This window comes from Protopterus annectens, chromosome 3.part0 (assembly GCF_019279795.1).
Source record: "Protopterus annectens isolate FY-2018-M chromosome 3.part0, PAN1.0, whole genome shotgun sequence".
Classification (NCBI taxonomy): domain Eukaryota; kingdom Metazoa; phylum Chordata; order Ceratodontiformes; family Protopteridae; genus Protopterus; species Protopterus annectens.
Window position 1 is genome coordinate 1,191,295,921 of NC_056731.1, and position 19,170 is coordinate 1,191,315,090.

The following is a 19,170-nucleotide window of genomic DNA, read 5'->3' on the forward strand; positions in this document are numbered from 1 at the left end:
ATTAGGCCACCCTCCCATTTTTTAGGAAGACATGAAAGAAAACGCAGTCATGCACACTCAAGGGCATAAATCCAGAGACACTATTTCTCTGGTGTAGCCACAGAAACCTGCTTGCACTTGTACTTCCTGATAAGTGGGTGAAGAGGTTCTCCTTGCTGACTTACGTCCCTTACAAAAGAAAGGGACAACCCAGTGTCGACATCTACTGCATATCCAACATAGAGAGTGCAAAACAAAACATGCATGTGGTGGTAAGATCAGCAAAAAAAACCCTTATGAGTGCCTTGGTGACAGTTTCCAAGATCGGCCCCCACCCACAAGCTGTATAGAAGACTAGTTGATGGCTAGGAACCTGAAGATTGGACAGTGGGCAGGATACAGAAAACATTTCAAAATCAATTGCGACTAACATATGGAGTACAACTTGTGGTAAAATTCATTACAAAACAAAGATACTTCAGAAAGTGAGTGATGCACTTCAACAACGATGAGATTACAAAAGAAAAAAAACTGCAGCCAGTAAAATTACACTTCTCAATGTTAATGTCACTTCTGAAATTTTATTTTGCTATACTTGTCTGGGTCACGGCTATAATAGGCAGATGACATAATCTACCTTGTAACCCAGCAAATACTCTCAAGCATATACCAGTGTAAAGAAAATTCAAAACAAATGGCACAAACATGTCACATGAATGACATCAATAAACCCTCATGTGTAGATTACAAAGGAAAAAAAATCAAGACTGTTCAGTTTTTGAAGTTCTTTTCATCCTATGAAATTCAACAAAGACTGGGGCTTAAAAGAATGGCAAGTCCTTAATAAGGACAAAAACATCTGAAAGGCATTTCTTTACAGTTGTAACCTTTCAAAATGGGGAAGTTCTGTGCTTCATCAAGTGGTCCTTCAGATCTTCAACTTTTCACTACAAATTATTGAACGTGACTCATTGGAAAGCTCCAAAGACTTAAAACTTCCTGCAACCATTCGGCAACCAACTGACTACAACTTGAACGCCTTCCAAAAAGAAAATGCATTCCAAGAAACAATAGGCATTTAAACTATAATAAATGCATATATTACTTTAATAATGATTACTGCAAATTGGACTGATGAATAAAATCTCAGATGAAGAACTACGTGGGTGACAGAAAACTACAGATATATTTTAAAAGCATTTTTAAAAGCAGCAGTTATGAGCCACAGTGTGATACAAGAAGGTCCCAAATGAACACTGCTGAATGGGGACAAAAATATGTTGATTCATTCCTGCAGCAGCAGCAATATTCTTATATGTGCTGACTTACTGCAAAAGACATCTACTAAGATCCATTATTAATACTTGTTTACAAAGTCACATCACAGAAGTTTTTCAAACATCTGCAAGTTCTGAGAGTCTGTTCCCCAAATCAAAATACGCATTTTTTAAACCACATGTCTAATGACCTCAGGTGATTCCAGTCATCTAGTTCTCTGTAGGCTTCTTATTTGTGTGTAATGGTGTATGTTACCAGGCTATCCACTTGTTTGAGCCCCAATTTCAATAGTGACTTGGGGAGAAATATAAAAATAAAACATTACAGTACAATACAATCACATAATTAAAATGTACTTTCAGCAATAAAGCAGGCCTCCAGAGTTTTGCATACTCCATGTATGAGTCTGGCCAAAGTACATAATATACTTCTATACATCCTCTTTCATTAAGGACATCAATCTGTGTCTCAACAGAAAAGAAAAGCCTATTAACGCTATGTCTTCCAGGCTTGTAGAAGTACACAACCACACAATTCTTACAGAAAATGAGAACTATGCTACACCTGCTCAATCTTTCTGTCTTCTCACTCGAGTTTTTAATATCCATTAGTGGCTTTTAAAATGCCCTAGCACAAGAAGGTTGGTACATAAAATGTATTTGTTTACTGATGGACCATTAAACCCAAAATGCAAAACTCACAGACTGTTAAATTCTAGAGTGATGTTTTATCACTGCGACATTTTTTCTTTTTGCAGACAATGCTGAAATGTCTATAAACATATTAAGCCACATACATACAGGAGTCGCATGCGACTTACACGTACTCTAACAATAAGTATTTAAAACAGCAAAAGTTTGAATTTTATTTTTTTTTCTGAAACTGCTGCCGCTTAAAAAGTGCATTATTCAACATATACAACAGGACAAAAGCAGTCCTTTCTAGAAATAAACATGTGGCCGTGAGTGGTACAGATATGTACAAGTGGTCTAAATCCAAATGCCTGTGTGTGGCTAATGATTTGAATTTAGTATAAATTTAAATTGCCAGAAATAACATGGCAATTTAACCATTCTCCATGGCATTGCTACCATTTCCTCTGTGACAAGAACAGTGGTTGAAGCTTTCTCACTTATGCATATGTATTATAATGCAACACTGGCTGCTTAGCAGTTTGATCAAATCTAGCCTTACAAAATGCATTCAAAAAGGGCTCCTGTACTTGCTATGAAATCCAGTGACTGGATTTAGAGGGGAAAAATAATATTTTCCACTCAACAATGTGCTAAGACAGTGGAAATGAAAACAGTACATGTTTTAAGAGTGGATCATTTACTTGACACTAGAAGCTGAGAACAGTGGGCTACAATTCATATGGACTACTTGCTGCCTTCTAAACTCAAAAAAGAAAGGAAAAGCAGGGAAATTTACATCTGTGAAGCACATTCAAACAGGTGCTGAAAATATCTTAATACAGAACCGTAAAGTCACTCTTCATCTGGACTAAGTGTACAAATCTTACCTTCATCTGGACTAAGTGTACAAATCTTACCTTCACTCTTTTCTAGAAGACTCATGATTACTGCTTCATCCTCAACAGGGTTTAGAGAACATGTGGAATAGACCAGCCTGCCACCCTCTGCCAGCTGTTCAACTCCTCGAGTGGCAATTCTCAGCTGTAGCCTGGAAAATTATATATAAAATTGAAATGCTCACTATAAGAAAAGTTACAGCATGTTGCACATAAATGTAGGAATGTGAGAAAACAACTTCTTGTAAGGCACAGATCTTCAAAATGACTTCAGTCACAGTCAAAAGGTAATAACAGAGAGATGTAAAGAAAGGGAAGAATCTAAGTATGGTACACATAGATTACTAGACCATTTAACAGTATCCCACATTCACTGATAACGGAATGCTTACAAGTGTCTAAGATACATCTTACATTGACCAATTACGTTCACTGCAGTGATCACGACACAGTGGCAAGCCACTTTACACGAGCCATGACACAGCAAATTATTATCTCAGGGATAAAAATTCAAAGGGAAATATTCCTCGGTCAGTCTTTGTCACTGCTTTTGCTTGGTCTTGCCCTTTGCCGATTAAGCTGCACACTTTACGGAATATGCTATGGTTATAATTTGGCTACCAGAAACAAACCTTGTTTAAAGGCTTCTCATCTACTTTTTCTTTTATGGTGGACTAAAATTGTATAGTTCATCTGATGAGGAGTTCAAAGTACAACTTCAAATGATTAAACACTAAAAAAAAAAAAAAAAGGAAAGCTGCAGCATGAAAAAAAACATCACCCTGGGGCAGGAATGTGATACACATGTGCTTGAGCAGGAAGGGTGTATAAAATCTTTCGGCTTCTCCTGTTAGGGGTCCTCACAGTGGATCACCAATCCGCAGATTGATTGGCAAGTGGAGTTTCTAAGGTGCCGAGTTGCCAGCCCGCCGCCCAACCATTTAATACACACACACGCACACTTACTGCAGGTCTTTAAAACTCATTTCAACTGCAGGGAGAACATGGAGAATCTGCACAGAAGGCACTCCAGCAGAGAATCAAACCGGAGAACCTCTTGCTGTGAGGCGACAATACTAACCACTGCACCACCACGGCCAACTGGTGTATAAGTATCTAGTAATAAATGAAGTGCCTAAATTAAATCAAGAACAAATGAGAATAAAACTCAGTTAGGAACACTTCAGAAGATTAAAATTAATACTGAAAACTGCAAATCAATTTGCTCTTCCTGTTCTAAATTACAGCTTTGGAATAAATGGCCCCAAAAGGTATTGAATCAGTTGTATGCAAAAAAAAAAAAAGCTTCATGATTATCAAAATGATATACAAAAATCAATCCATACAATACATTCCTTGCTCTGAAAAAGGTATGGGTTTCCTCCAAACTGACTTTGTATAGATCTGCAGTTGTAGGACTGTATGCGTATCTGCTAACCTCTTCAGATCCAAATAAAGCTAAACTTTTAAAACATGAGAAGTAGTAGTCTAAGACGATATCTTTACTCTGAAATGCTTCTACTAAACTAAGTAATGTGGCAATGGACATAAAACCAGATGTATACAAAAACAGTCAACAAATGACTATGCCAAAAAAAAAAAACAAAAGAAAGAACAAAGAAAATTACAGGATTAGAAGAAAAAAAAATGAAAAATCCACAAATATAGCAGCAAGTACAAAGATCTTCTGTAACAACCTCATGTTGACCAAGACTTGACAGGAGAATGGTTAAAGTTGAAATTAAACCAAAAGTTAAAAGGCTAATAATGGCAGTCCAGGATAGTGGACTACATACACAATGGCTTACAAAATCCATTGAAAATGCTGGCAAAGCAGACAAATGCAGGAAAACAAAACTGGAAACAAATGCACATCTTGGTGCTGGGTAGGATTCACTCTTGGCAGAGGGTTTGTATCCTGAAAGGCACAATAATGTAGCAAGACTGCTGCACTGGGGATTGTGGAAAGCTACAATACAGAAGTAACCGAGAGCACTGGAAACAAACCACAAAGCATTAGAGAGAAAAATTAAGTTTTATCACAAAGGATCACCCGTTAAGATATAGCAGTCCATGAAAAAAAGTAAACAGTAGTATTGTTCATTGAAATTGCTACATCTAGCAATTACATTGTCTCACGTACAAAGTCACAATACCAGGACTTGCAAACAGAAGCATCAGCAATATGAAAGAAAGATACTGAGACAGTTCCAATAGTAGTAGGAGAAACAGGTCTAGTAAAACAATAATTTAAAATCTTAAACATGCTACCAATACAAGTAATCAGCTCTGGGAACATTGTGTGTGCTGAGAAGAGTACTTTTTAGCTATCATAGACTGAAACAATATTAATTTCATAAGCTCTAATTGCACCCCGACTTAGGAATGAGGTCCATTCCCATCATGTATTAGAAACCCAAAACACTGAGAAATTAAACTGGCAAGAAGTATACAAGGGTAACCCATATGAACTACAGATGCAGGCAATTCTGAGAACACACTGGTGCTGAGAGCACTCTTGACAAAAAAGACTGAAGAAACACCAACATTTAACTGCACCTGGACATATAAATAGGGTTCATTTCTGTCATGGTATTAGAAAGTCTAAACATTTGGAGCAAATAAAAACAGCAGAGAGGAGGGTTTTATAATCACCAAGTCACAGATTCTAGCTATAAGGTCAATCTGTCTTTCGGCTTTTTCAGGATAGGGGTTGCCACAGCAGAACTCCAGTCCGCTAATGATTGGCAGTGAATTTTTACGGTGTCGAGCTGCCAGCCCGGTGCCCAACCTTCAAAGAAGGCAAGCTACAAGGTCAATAAAAAGTGTTAAAATTAGATAAAGACTGCAGTCAGATTTTTGTATGTGTATGTGCAAGTGTCAGTAAGTCATGACCAACTTCACATCTCAGAAAACATGACAGACAGAATTCTACGTCGAAGTAAAACCATCAAAGCTAATCTTTCAAGCAAAATATTCAATTGTAACTTAAAATGCTGTGTAAGAGATGATCACACAATAATAAGCAATCACTATAAAAAGACACTAACACTCCTGCTAGGAAGTCAAAAAAGTAAGTTATTAGCCTTATGAAAGCTGTAAGAAAGCTATTTTAAAGTAACTGTTTTCTTACCACACTGTACTAGATTCATAGATTCTTACTAAGCTAACTGCCCTTGCGAGCCATTTTAAGCTTAGCCAATTATTCCTTGTGAGACTCAAACCCTGCACCTTTTGTAAGGCAAACACCTTAACCATTAGGCCACCCTCCCAACACATTTTATTTTCACAAAAACTTCGCAAAGGAGTGAAAACCTTAATGGTAAGACAAAAAAAAATCAACCAGCACCGCTTTTATTAGGCCATTTTGGATATAACAAATCAAAAAATATTCTTAGTCTGATAAATGGTATAAACACTGCAAAAGAGTTCAAGATATAATGAGTACATTTAATCCTCGGCATCTACCTGCCTATTCTCCATCAAAGCAAGTCTCGCCTCTGCCTTATGGAAGATATTTGCAATAGTAGTGTCAAGATTTCTGCATATCATCCTAATGTGCCAGGAGAAAATATACCATGTCTACAACTTCTCATATTTACTTCCACTTCAGTAGTCTCTGCAGCCACCTTCTGCCTTAGCTGACTCTCTTCTGTGGTTGCCGCAACACCTGAAGTGTTAGCTTTTCTTCAGTGATGTTCCTTCTATTCCAATATCTGTTCATAGGAGAGTACTAGCCTAATGGCCCTACAGCCTTTACAAGCCTAGCCCATAGGATTACCCCCTGGCATTGTGCCACCCGACATTAGCTTCTAGTTCCTCTATCTAGCAGAGCCATTGAAGTGATCCCTGGGGTGAATTTTCTATTTCCCATCCACTCGTCAAGATTTCTCTTGAGAGCTAGTGAGGTGCTCTGCTTGACATGTATTGGAAGGCTATTTCAGAGTATGGGCAGTCTCTGAGTTAAGAAGCTGTCCCTCCAGCATGTTCTGTTGATTGAGGTAATAATGTTGAGGTCTCTGGAGCATGTGGTGCGGAGGGATTGGGATTTTTTTAGGTGTAGCATATCTAACAGGGCTGGGTCAGACATGGCTTTGTAAGTCAAGCATAGATCAACTAAGTAGGCGATATGAGACAGAGAATAATTAGAAGTTATGTACTTACCATAACATTCCATCTGAGTAAGTGGATTCATTTGTCTGCAACACGTGGGTATGGATCCGATATCGGATCCGAACCGGCATGGTTTATCCAGCTATGGATCCGAGCTCCTAGCACCTCCCCTCACCCATAATGCCCTGCTCTCCCTACATGACCTCAGATAGAGTTTGCCCTGCACCAACTACCCTAACTAGAGGGTAACACACCCTATGCAGGAAACTGACAAGGCCAGGGGGATAGGAGGGCGGGATGGTTGCAGACAAATGAATCCACCTACTCAGATGGAACATTATGGTAAGTACATAACTTCTAAATCTGAAGTAGGAGAATTCATTTGTCAGCAACCTGTGGGACAGAGTCCCCAGCTACCTGAATCTTGGGTGGCCATCATGGAAGGATATTCCGGAGCACCGCGGAGCCAAAGGATGCTCTACCTCTAGACGTGACGTCCAGCTTGTAATGAGTAATAAAGGTATGAGATGAAGCCCAAGTGGCTGCTGAACAAATGTCATCCAGAGGAACCCTAGACTTAAAGGCGCTGAAGTAGAGACAGACCGGGTCGAATGAGCATAGACTCCCTCCGGTGCGGGCCTCCCAGAGGCTTGGTACGCCAACAGAATACACTGAGAAATCCAGCGTGACAAAGAAACTTTGGAAATTGGTTTACCCAGACTGAATTTGGCAAAAGAAATGAACAACTGGTCTGATTGCCTATGACCAGCTGTCCTATGAAGGTAAAAACGAAGCTGCCTGTGAACATCCAAGGAATGCAGCTTGTATTCGCCTTTGTTTTGATACTTGGGGAAGAAAACAGGGAGGTTGATGGACTGATTAATGTTAGCTTCCGAAGCTACTTTAGGAAGAAAGGAGGGATTGATCCTGAGGCACACCCGGTCCGGATGAAAGATCAAATAAGGCGGTTTCATGGACAGGGCCTGAAGCTCAGAAACTCTCTTAGCCGAAGTAATGGCTACCAAAAAAGCAGTCTTAAAGGACAAGAATTTAAGATAGAGTGTGGCCACAGGTTCGAAGGGGGGAGCGGTCAAGGCCTGAAGTACCAAGGAAAGATCCCACGGGGGAACCGTTTCTTTGACAGGGGGTCTGAGCAAAAAGGTGCCTTTTAGGAAGGTTTTGCATAACTTAGCTGACATAAGAGACCCTGAATTATGACCAACATGGTAATGAGATATGGCCGCCAGCTGAACTTTGACCGTGGAACTACTGGCGCCATCATTAAAGAGAGTAGTAAGGAAATCTAGAACCAAAGGAAGGGGAACCGTAAAAGGATCTAGGCCTTGCCGCTCTGCCCAAATGGAGAAACGCTTCCATTTATTGCGGTAAATTTTCCTGGTAGAGGGCTTGTGGGCCGCTACCAGAATGGTCTTAACTGGGGACGAGATACCGGGAGTCCTGATTAGGAGTGGAACTGGAGCAGCCAAGCAGTCAACTTCAGGTTGTCCAGGTTCGGAGTTGGTAGGTTCGATGGGTGTGATATCAGATCCGGAATGGGATCTAGAATCCAAGGTGGATTCACTGAATGAGACCTTAGGTAAGGGAACCAGATCTGTCGAGGCCAGAATGGGGCAATGAGGATCATTCTGCACCCCAACCGAGAGGCTTTCTGAAGTACTTGTAGCATCAGAGGTAGAGGGGGGTATGCGTAAAGAAGACCGGGAGGCCAAGCATGCACCAGAGCGTCTCTGAGAATCCCCTGGAGGGGGGATTAGAGCGAAAAAACTGTCGCACTTGGAGTTTAAGGGAGAAGCAAAGAGATCGCAACAGGGAGTCCCCCACTGTGCGAAGATACGTTTCGCTACTTGAGAATTGAGAGACCACTCGTACGGGGAGAGAATGGTGCGACTGAGCTTGTCCGCTAGGATGTTGGTCCGACCCGGAATATGCGTTGCGATGAGAAAGCGGTTGGTGGAGATCGCCCATTCCCACACTCTCATGGCTTCTCGACATAAAGGGTAAGACCTGGTTCACCCCTGTTTGTTGATGTACCAGACCACAGACTGTCTGATTGATTGTCTGATTGAATCGCAATTGTTCCCAGGGGAAGGAGGGCTTGAAGTGCTTGCAACACCAAGAGCACCGCCCTCATTTCCAGAACATCGATATGCAGGGAGGTCTCTGAATCGCTCCACGTGCTTTGGACCGCCTGGCCCGCAAAATGCCCCCCCACCCGAGGCGGGAAGCGTCCGTGGTCACTGTGGCGAGAGGGGGAGATGCACAAAAGGGGCGGCCCCTGTGGAGGTCCGGGGAATGGAGCCACCACAAGAGAGACCGCTTGCAAACCTTGCTGATTGCAATGGGATGATACAGGGGGAGGGAGAGAAATGACCATTGCACCTGAAGTGTCCATTGAAGTACCCGCATGTTCAAGCGGCGAAGGAAGAAGAGTAATCGCTGCCGCCATAGACCCTAGCGCCCAAAGGATCAATTCCGCAGGTGTTGAGCTGGAGTGAAGGATGGCTCGCACCTGGAGTCGTAGATTCCGAACTCTGTCGGTTGTGAGAAAGGCTCTTAAATTTCTCGTGTCTAACCTGGCTCCTATAAATTCTATTATTTGAGTAGGGACCAGGTTGGACTTTTCTATGTTTACCGTGATGCCTAGCCAGGGAGCTAGACGAAGAAATGAGTCTCTTGCCAAAGAGAGTAGATGCCTTGTTGGGGCGGTGAGAAGCCAGTCGTCTAGGTACGGAAAGACCTGCACCCCCTGAAGCCTCAGGTGGGCCGCAACCACTGCTAATACTTTGGTGAACACCCTGGGGGCTGTGGTGAGACCAAAGGAAAGGACCCTGAACTGGTAGTGACTGGCTCCCAGCCGGAAGCGAAGAAACCTCCTGGATCGTCTGTCCATTAGAATGTGGTAGTACGCATCCTTGAGGTCTATAGAGCACATCCAGTGATTCTCCCCTAGAAGGGGGAGGATGGATTGCAAGTGACCATCCGGAACTTCTCTTTGGGAACTGCCAGGTTCAACAGGGACAGGTCCAGAATGGGTCTTAGGTCCCCCGTCTTTTTTGGCACTAAAAATAACCTGGAGTAGAACCCTGATCCGATCTGGTCTGGGGGGACGGGCTGGATGGCTCTTTTTCTCAGCAGATGGCCAATTTCTGCTGAAGCGGCCTCCCTCTGATCGGGTGGAACATCGGGGAGGGGTTTTAACTTTGGGACATGAAGAAAGGGGATCTTGTAACCTCTGGATATAATCTGGAGTACCCAGAGGTCCGATGTAATGGACTCCCATGCCGCTAGGTGCTCCAAGAAACGTCCCCCGACTGCCTCCAGAGTGGAGCAGTCGGGCAACCCCTCAGGGTTGCTGCGTGGGCCGTTCACAGAAAGGTTCCCTGGACCCAAAGTTCCTGGGAGCCCCTCTGCCCCTAGGGCGGCGTCCTCCCTGTCCTCCTCTGCCGCGGAAGGACTGGTTGTCCTGAGCGGGTTGGGAGTGCTGCGACTTCCGGAACCACATCTTCTTCTGGCTCTTTTGGTTCCTAGAGTAGGACCTCTGGGGAACAGAGAAGCGGACTCCGACGGCAGACAGCGTCTTCCCGTCCTTCTCGCTCTGAACCAAGGTGTCGCGAACCGTCTTGCCAAAAAGGGCAGAACCGTCAAAGGGGGCGTTCGCGAATGATGCCTTGAAGGGCTCCGTAAAATCGCAGTGGTGGAGCCAGGCCTGCCGTCTTGTGACTAGGCCCGCTCCTGCAGCTCTAGCGGCTCCCTCGATAGCGTGGGAAAGTAACCGCATAGAGGTGTTGGTCACAGAACGAAGAGTGGCCATACGGGTGGAGTGAATAAGTTTGTCCTCCTCCGACATGGACTCTGGGGGGGATGCAGCGTATTCCTTGATAAGATCGCGCTGCATCCTGATGACGTGTGCCAAATAGTTGAGCGCCCTCACTGAGAAGGTCGCTGAACTAAACATTCGCTTCCCCAAACGGTCCATTATCCGAGACTCCCTGCTCGGGGGATGGACAGAGGGACTCTCCTGGGAGAGTTCCCTCTTAGTGGCTGCTGCCGACAACATGGCATCTACCGGGGGTCCCTTGATCCAGTGGGCACGGTCAGCGGGGGGGCCAAGGATCCTGTCGGGCCTCTTAGGAACTGGCTCCACAGTGTCCGGTTCCTTCCACGCCCTGGTGGTAATAAGGTCCACCACGGGGTCGGCAGGAGGGGACACCCAAGAGGTAGACGGGCCCGCTTCAAATGCCTCCAAGAACACTGACTCGTCCGAGGAAGACTTTGGGGCAGACCACCCACCTCTAATCCATAACATTTCCATGATGTCTCCGAAGGAGACATCCTCAGGGGGTGATCTTGGGGAGCCTTCCCCTTCCTCCAAGTCAGTGTCTTCAGTCAAAGACTCGGGGGAGTCTATGTGCCTCCTCTTACACGAATGCTTGCGAGGTGCTTCCTCGGGGGGGCTGTCCGAGAAGCCCTCACCAGCAGTGTCCAGAACCGTAGGAACTGCTTGGGGCAGTGAAGCGGGCTGTCCCAGTGGCCGGGTGATGGAAGCCTGGCCCAGAGCAGATGGAGTGCGGGACAGAGCCGAAGCAAGGGCCGGGGGTCCGGATGCCCTCAACAGAGCCCTCTCCACTACATCAAAAGCCGAGGGGGAGCCAGCCTCGACAATAGGATCCGAAAGTCGGCTCCCCCTCGGATCCGATGAGCGGATCGGAGCCGGCGCCAAGCCCCTCTGATCAGAGGGACCAGTGTGCTCCGACAATGACGGCGCCGAAGGCACACTGAGTCCCTCGGATCCGAAGCTCGGGACAAGGCTCCGAGAGGTCGGATCAGACAGACTCGAGGGCAGGGTCGGATCCGAAGTACCCAGTACTGTCGGCGCCGACCCACCCCCGGCTCCGAGGCTGCCCGGCTCCGAGTGCTCCGAACCCGGGTAGCGGGTCGGAGAAGGAGCAATGGGCTTAAAAAATGGGGTCGAGCTCCCACCCAGAGGGGAGGGGGGAGGCAGGAGCATCTGCATCTGGGCCTGGATGAACCTTCGCATCATCTGGTCCAGATCAGCATCGGAGAGGCTGTAAGTAGACCTCGACGAGGCTACCGAGGTAGGCCTTGAGTGCCGCCTCGAAGGAGGTCAGGTCTCCTCATCCTCAGGCTCCGGTGAAAAGCACGGGGACCGGAGCCGAGGAGGGGGAGAGCCAGCAGCCAGAAAGGCCGGAGGAGAAGCCCACTTAGCCAGCGGGGCCAAAACGGAGGTCTCGGCCCGCCGCTTGTGGTGCTTCTCTCTCCGGTCCTTTTTCCTGGCTTCCCTCTCCTCCGACCCTTTGGCGGGAGCTTGAGTCCCGGGTGGAGGAGGGGGAGCAGGCAAGGCAGGGACTGCCGAAGCAGTGACCACCAAGAGTCTGGGGGCAAGAGTCCCGCCAAGACCAGCTTCGACCTCCGCTCCTTCAATGCCCTGGGGTTGAACCCTGCACAGATTGAACAACCTGAAGTGAGGTGTTCAACCCCAAGGCATCGAACGCACAGAGTGTGGCCATCAGCAGGAGAAAGCTTTTGGCCACACTCGGAGCACTTTGAAAAAAATTGCCTTTGGGGCCTCAGACATAACTATTTTTTTTTTTTTTTTTTTTTAAAAACAAAATAGTAATAAAAGAAACTAACACACTCACACGAAGGCCCCAAAAAAGACACACACACACACACACACACACACACACACACACAGCTACGTACCAGCGAGGGGAGGGTAAAAATAAGTTAAATTAACCCAAAAAATATATAGATAAAAGGGAAACCTATAACTTTCACACAAGTAAATAAAAATTAAAGTTTTAAAACCCTTAATTAAGAAAATATCAAACTTAGCTTTGGAGCTCTGAAAAATCCAGCCTACACCATGCGCGGCAAACTAGATCTGAGGTCATGTAGGTAGAGCAGGGCATTATGGGTGAGGGGAGGAGCTAGGAGCTCGGATCCATAGCTGGATAAACCATGCCGGTTCGGATCCGATATCGGATCCATACCCACAGGTTGCTGACAAATGAATTCTCCTACTTCAGATCTGGAGTTTGTTTAGTTTGTCCATATAGGACATGTGTTTATGGCTCATTATCCTCTTTGCAAGGTACTTTTCTGGTCTCTCCAGTTGTTGCGGGTGTCTGGTGAGGTACATGCCAAATGAGGCATTATACTCGATGATTGGTCTTATGAGGGAGGAGTAGAGAGAGACGATGACCTTCTTCCTGGATGCAAAACCCTTAGTACGGAGATGTGCCACATAGAAGGACTTTCTGACCACAGTGGCTATGTGGTGGTCAAAGGAGAGGCTGCGATCAACCTGTGTTCCCAGAACTTTTATGATGCCTTCAGTGTTCAGTGGATTGCCATCGATGTGGTAATTCATGGGCACAGAGTTTCTTCCAAAGGGGATGACTATGCATTTGTTGGCATTGAGTTTAATGCCATGGTTTTGGCACCAATCGTTGGTCTTGGTGAGGCCTTTTTGTAGGATGTCTACATCACTTGGAGTTAATAATGGCTCCCAGCTTGCAATTGTCTGCGAATTTGGTCAGCCAGAGACCCTTCATGTTGGCCTGGACTTTAGAGAAGTAGATGCCAAACAGGAGACGACCCAGGACCAATTCCCTGCGGGACTCCACTCATGACTGGGCGGCAGTCTGACTTGGAGTCTGCTACTTTAACACTGTGGGCTCTATCTGTGAGACAGTTTGTCACCCACCTAGTGATATAGCGCCTATATCATAACATCGACAGCTTAGGTTGTCGAATGCTAAATCGACATCTAAGCATCGAATGCTTAAAATAGCGAATGGGCACATCATCAAATTCTTTCCTTGGGAAAAAATTTGGGTGGCCGTCCGTAAACAAAATGAACAAACATACCCAAACACAGTGGGGGGCTTTGCCCGCCCCCAACTAAATATACCAACTCAGATATCGCTCCACATTGGGGAAAGGGCAAATCCCCAATAACTGCCACGCAAATTCTTTCCCGAGGAAAAAATTCAATGTTGTGTCTGTTCCCTACTGTAAGCGTTCGACATTTAGGTGTTGATGATTAAGCATTCAACAACATAAGCTGTTGACAATTCAATAGGAACCCATGATATAAGGGTTGTTGCCTAGTTTAGTGAGTGTATCCATGACTCGAGTGGGTAATGGTATCGAAGCCTTCGGCCAGATCAAAGTAGGCTTGCCCTCATCTACAGCTCTGGTGACTGACTCAAAGTCGTCGACCAGATTGAGAAGGCATGATCTACCTTTTACATAGCCAAACTGCGTAGGATCCAGAATTTGGAGCTTCCCTATGTCTTTATTTATTAGATCCACGATTATCTGCTCGATAGCCTTACATATCAGACTCATCAGGCTAATGGGGCAATAGTTCCCAGGTTATGTAGTCACTCTCCCTTTATGGAGAGGGACGACTGTAGAAGTGCGTCATTCATCAGGGACAAAGCCTGAGATGAGGCTGTGATTGAATTACTCGTCTTATTCTATTACTCCTTCCCTTCTTCTTAGACATACTGCTGTAGCCACTACTTTTGAAATGTCTTAACTGGTAATATCTCTGTTTACAAGAAAAGATGCACCAAAATTGCACTATTACACTTAAATTCATATCTGGAGGGAGGATACTCAAACTCGCAGCCTAATGCTTATTATCCCAAACGGAAGTCCCAACATAATAGTAACTTTTTAATACTTAAAAATAGATAAGCGATTGTCCAAATGCCCATTTGAAATAAAACATCTTCAAAAACATTTGGACAGTCTTTATATAAACACAGCAAAGATAGCACTATTACAGAAAGACTTTTTATCCATGAAATAATGAAAGCTTTTGCATCTTTAAAGTTGGATAAAGCCCAGCACTAAGATAGTTTTTGCTGCATCCTTTTAGAGGAAATACAAGTCTAAATTAATTCTAATGCTTCATGGCCTCTTAACACAACTGCAGTAAAAGGGAACACAGGTAAATATCTAAATCAATCTAGCACTGCTTTTATTCTTAAGCCCAACTCAGAACATTTGTTGGTTAAAATGAGCACCCATATATTTAATAAATGCACATTAAAATAAATAACCATATCATCTACAGGATTCAAGCTGGCTTCATGGAAGGAAGGCAAAGTCGAGGAAAGGCAAGTTCCAGCCTCAAATTATTTCAAAATCAAGTATACCTATGCTAAAATAATCTTTGGATACTGGTAAGGCATTCAACATGGTTAATTCTTCTATTTACATATACAGTGGATATAAAAAGTTTACACAATCCTGTTAAAATGCCAGGTTTTTGTGATATAAAAAAATGAGACCACAATAAATCATTTCAAAACTTTTCCCACCTTTAATGTGACCTATAACCTGTACAATTCAATTGAAAAACAAACAAATCTGTTGGGGGAAAACCATAAAAAATAAATAACATACAATAAGCTGGCTGAATAAGTGTGCACACCCTTAAACTAATACTTTGTTGAAGCATCTTTTGATTTAATTACAACATTCAGTCTTCTTGGGTATATACTGGTCATCAATTAGAGAGACTCTGATTAACCCCAAATAAAGTTCAGATGTCCTAGTAGGATTTTCCTGACATTATTCAGTTGCCTACTACAGCAAAAGCCATGCTTCACAGAGAGCTTACAAAGCATCAAAGGGATATTATTGTTGAAAGATAACAGTCAGGAGAAGGGTACAAAAACATTTCCACAGCACTGGATATACCATGGAACACAGTGAAGACAGTCATCAAAAAGTGGAGAAAATATGGGACAACAGTGACGTTGCAAAGAACTGGACATCCCTGCAAAATTGAAGAAAAGACAAGACAAAAACTGGTCAGGGAGGCTGTCAAGAGACCTATGGCAACACTGAAGGAGCTGCAGGAATTTCTGGCGAGTACTGGTTGTCTACTACATGTGACAATCTCTCGTATTCTCCATATGGGGTAGGGCTGCAAGATGAAAGACTTTTCTTACACAGAAAAATATCCAGGCCTGGCTAAAAATTTGCAAAACAATACATCGAATCTCCCAAAAGCTTGTGGGAAAATGTGGTATGGTATGACAAAACACCACTTCGCATCACCAAAAGTACAGTTTTGTACCTACCATAAATGTAGATGTCCGATAGATATGCAACTGCAGTCCTGACATATGGGTTGTCCTGCCTCAGGCAGCCCTTCGGTCGGCCAGATTCCAAAGTCTGGGTCCGGCGACGGCCAATGTCGCCTCCTCCCCGATGTCAGAGCGGCTGGAGTATAAAGGCATCAGCCGACGCCAACTTCTTCAGTGTTTCTTGCCCCAGATGCCAGGTGCCCTCCAAGGAAGGCTAAATTTTGTGAATGGATAAACAGATAAAACCAGACATGCACAACAGTAATAAACAGATACACCATAATAAATATCCCCAGCTGATAGGTAAGGGGAGAAAGGACCCAAAAGGGAAAAAACAGAGGGGTAGGAGGGAGGGAAAACCTGACTGCAGTTGCATATCTATCGGACATCTACATTTATGGTAGGTACAAAACTGTACTATGTCCTTCAAGAATGCAACTGCAGTCCTGACATATGGGTTGAATATCATAGCCAAGCTGGGGGTGGTAGGACTAAACAAGGGATGGTGTAGCTAGAAGGCCCTGCAGGACTGCCGAAGCAAAGCCTGCTCGGAATCTGGAGTATAATGGCAGGTTGTAGTGTTTGGTAAATGTATGCACGGAGCTCCATGTAGCAGCCTCTAGAATATCTTTTGTAGCCACTCCTCTTAGAAAAGCTGTGGATGTGGCCATAGCTCTGGTGGAGTGTGGTCTAATATTAGCTGGCACACTTTTTCCATGAAAAGAATAACAGAATCTGATGCAGTGTCCAATCCATTTTGAGATAGTTTGGTGACTGCTTTTCCTTGCACTCCAGCAGCATAGGCTACAAACAGTTGGTCAGACTTCCTGGTGGACTTTGTTCTGTCCAAGTAGTAGCGTAGTTGTCTGTGAATGTCTAAAGTATGCAGCAGCTTTTCCCCTTTATTTTGAGGGTTAGGAAAGAAAGTAGGCAGGTGAATTGCTTGGTTTAGAGACACTCTGGATATCACCTTAGGCATGAATGAAGGATTGGTCCTAAGGGAAACTCTGTCCTGATGAAAGATGAGAAAGGGAGGAACTGCCATGAGGGCCTGTATCTCCGAGACTCTTCTTGCTGAGGTGACTGCCAACAGGAAAACCGTTTTCCAAGAGAGAAATTGCATTTCTGAAGATGCTGCTGGTTCAAAAGGAGGAAGAGTTAATTTTTCCAAGACGTAATTGAGGTCCCATGCAGGAATTGGTAGCTTCCTTGGAGGTTTGATATTCTTTATGCCTCTTAGAAGCTGTCTTAGCAAGGGATGCGAAAACACAGGTGGATCACAGTTGTAATGTGCTGAGATAGCTGAAGCGTGGATTTTGATGGAAGAGTATGAGAGGCCACTGTGAAACATTTCTGCCAAGTATTCTAATATCTGAGGTATGTTCATCAATGATGCATCCTGGCCCTTGTTGACATTCCAGATGGTGAATCTCTTCCATTTGGCCGAATAGGTTTTTCTGGTGGAAGGTCTGCGCGCCTCCAGCAAAATTTCCTGAACTTTTTCGGAGAGGGAGTCATGGGTCTGAGTCATGGAACTCTCCAAGCTGTCAGCTTTAAGGTTTGCAGGTTCTGATGAACAGTCTTGTAACTGTGTTGAGTCAGGAGCAGAGGCCATTGAGGCAAGGGCCACGGTTTGGTGAGAGTTATGCTCAGTAGTAGTGGATACCAGTGTTGCCTTGGCCAGTCTGGAGCTATCAAGATTCCTCTTGGTTGTTCTGCCTTGATCTTCAGTAACACCTTGGTGAGCAAAGGTAGAGGAGGGAATGCATAAATTATTACAGCATTCCAGCTGAAGGAAAGAGCATCCGTTCTCCAAGCTAGAGGATGGTGTATCCTTGTGCAGAACCTTTCCAGGTGATCATTGAGATGAGATGCAAAGAGGTCTATGTCTGGTCTTCCCCATGCAGATGCTATTTGTGAGAAAATGCATGGGTGTAGCATCCATTCATGTGGATCCAAGAAATTTCTGCTCAACCTGTCTGCCAGAACATTGTCCTTGCCCGGAACAAACTGGGATTGCAAGTAGATGTTCAGTTTCAGGGACTTTTCCCAAAGAATCATTGTTAGTCTGCAGAGGGGTAGGAATGAGTGCCCCTTGTTTGTTTATGTACCACATGACAGTGGTGTTGTCTGTCCTTATTAGCAGATGACCTTGCTGAAGAGATTTTCCAAAGGCTTCTATTGCATGTATCACTGCCAACATCTCTTTTTATGTGCTGATGCATCTCCATGGGAGTCCATTGCCCTTGAATGCATCTGCCGTCCATGTGCGCCCATCCATGGTCTGAGGCGTCTGTTGTAATAGTTTGACTTGTTGGAGGTTTGTTGAAAAGCATGCCTTCGTTTAAGTGGCTTGCTTGAGCCCACCACAAAAATTCCCTTTGCAGGCATGGTATGAGTGGTATTATGTCTTCTAGGTTGTGGCTGTGCTGTGACCACAAGCTTTTTAGGTACCATTGCAGCTTTCTCATGTGTAGTCTTGCCAGAGGGATTAGAAGAATGCAAGATGCCATGAACCCCAGGGCCTGCAGGGTCTTCCTTGCAGTCAGGTGGGTTAATTTTGCTAGGCCTTTGAAGTAAGCTGTTAAATGCTCTTGTTTCTCCTCTGTGAGGAAAGCCATTTGTAGCTGTGTGTCCAGTTTTGCTCCTAGAAATATAATCTCTTGGGATGGCAGTAATCTTGATTTTTGAATGTTGACTGTGTATCCCAAAGCCTGCAGCAATTGAATGACGTAATCCAAGTGTTTTATCAAGGTCTGTTTGCTGTCTGCTTGTATTAGGCAGTCGTCCAGGTAAGGGTATATTTGAATCCCCTGGAGTCTGCAATGTGCCACTACTGATGCTAGGCATTTCGTGAATACTCTGGGCGCAGTAGATAAGCCAAACGGCAATGCTGAGAATTGATAGTGCTCTGTTCCTGCAAGAAATCTGAGGTATCTTCGGCAACTGTGTCTGATAGGGTCATGCAGGTATGCCTCCTTGAGGTCCAGAGTAACCAGCCAAGACCCCTTGCCCAGCATGGGAAGAAGTTGCTGTAACGTCAGCATCTTGAATTTTTGGCACCATGAGAAAAGTATTTAGAACGGACAAGTCCAATATAGGCCTCCATTGTTT

At 44.5% G+C, this 19,170-nt stretch overlaps 1 protein-coding gene across 2 annotated transcripts in view; it reads right to left on the minus strand.

The window, feature by feature from the left end:
* NSUN2 (NOP2/Sun RNA methyltransferase 2) overlaps nucleotides 1-19,170 on the minus strand; it is a 1,231,765-nt gene that overhangs the window by 871,383 nt on the left and 341,212 nt on the right. For both annotated transcript variants that reach the window (XM_044065403.1, XM_044065402.1), the window contains exon 9: nucleotides 2,810-2,940. In XM_044065403.1, the coding sequence (XP_043921338.1) occupies nucleotides 2,810-2,940 (131 nt within the window). The remainder of the gene's footprint in view (nucleotides 1-2,809; nucleotides 2,941-19,170) is intronic.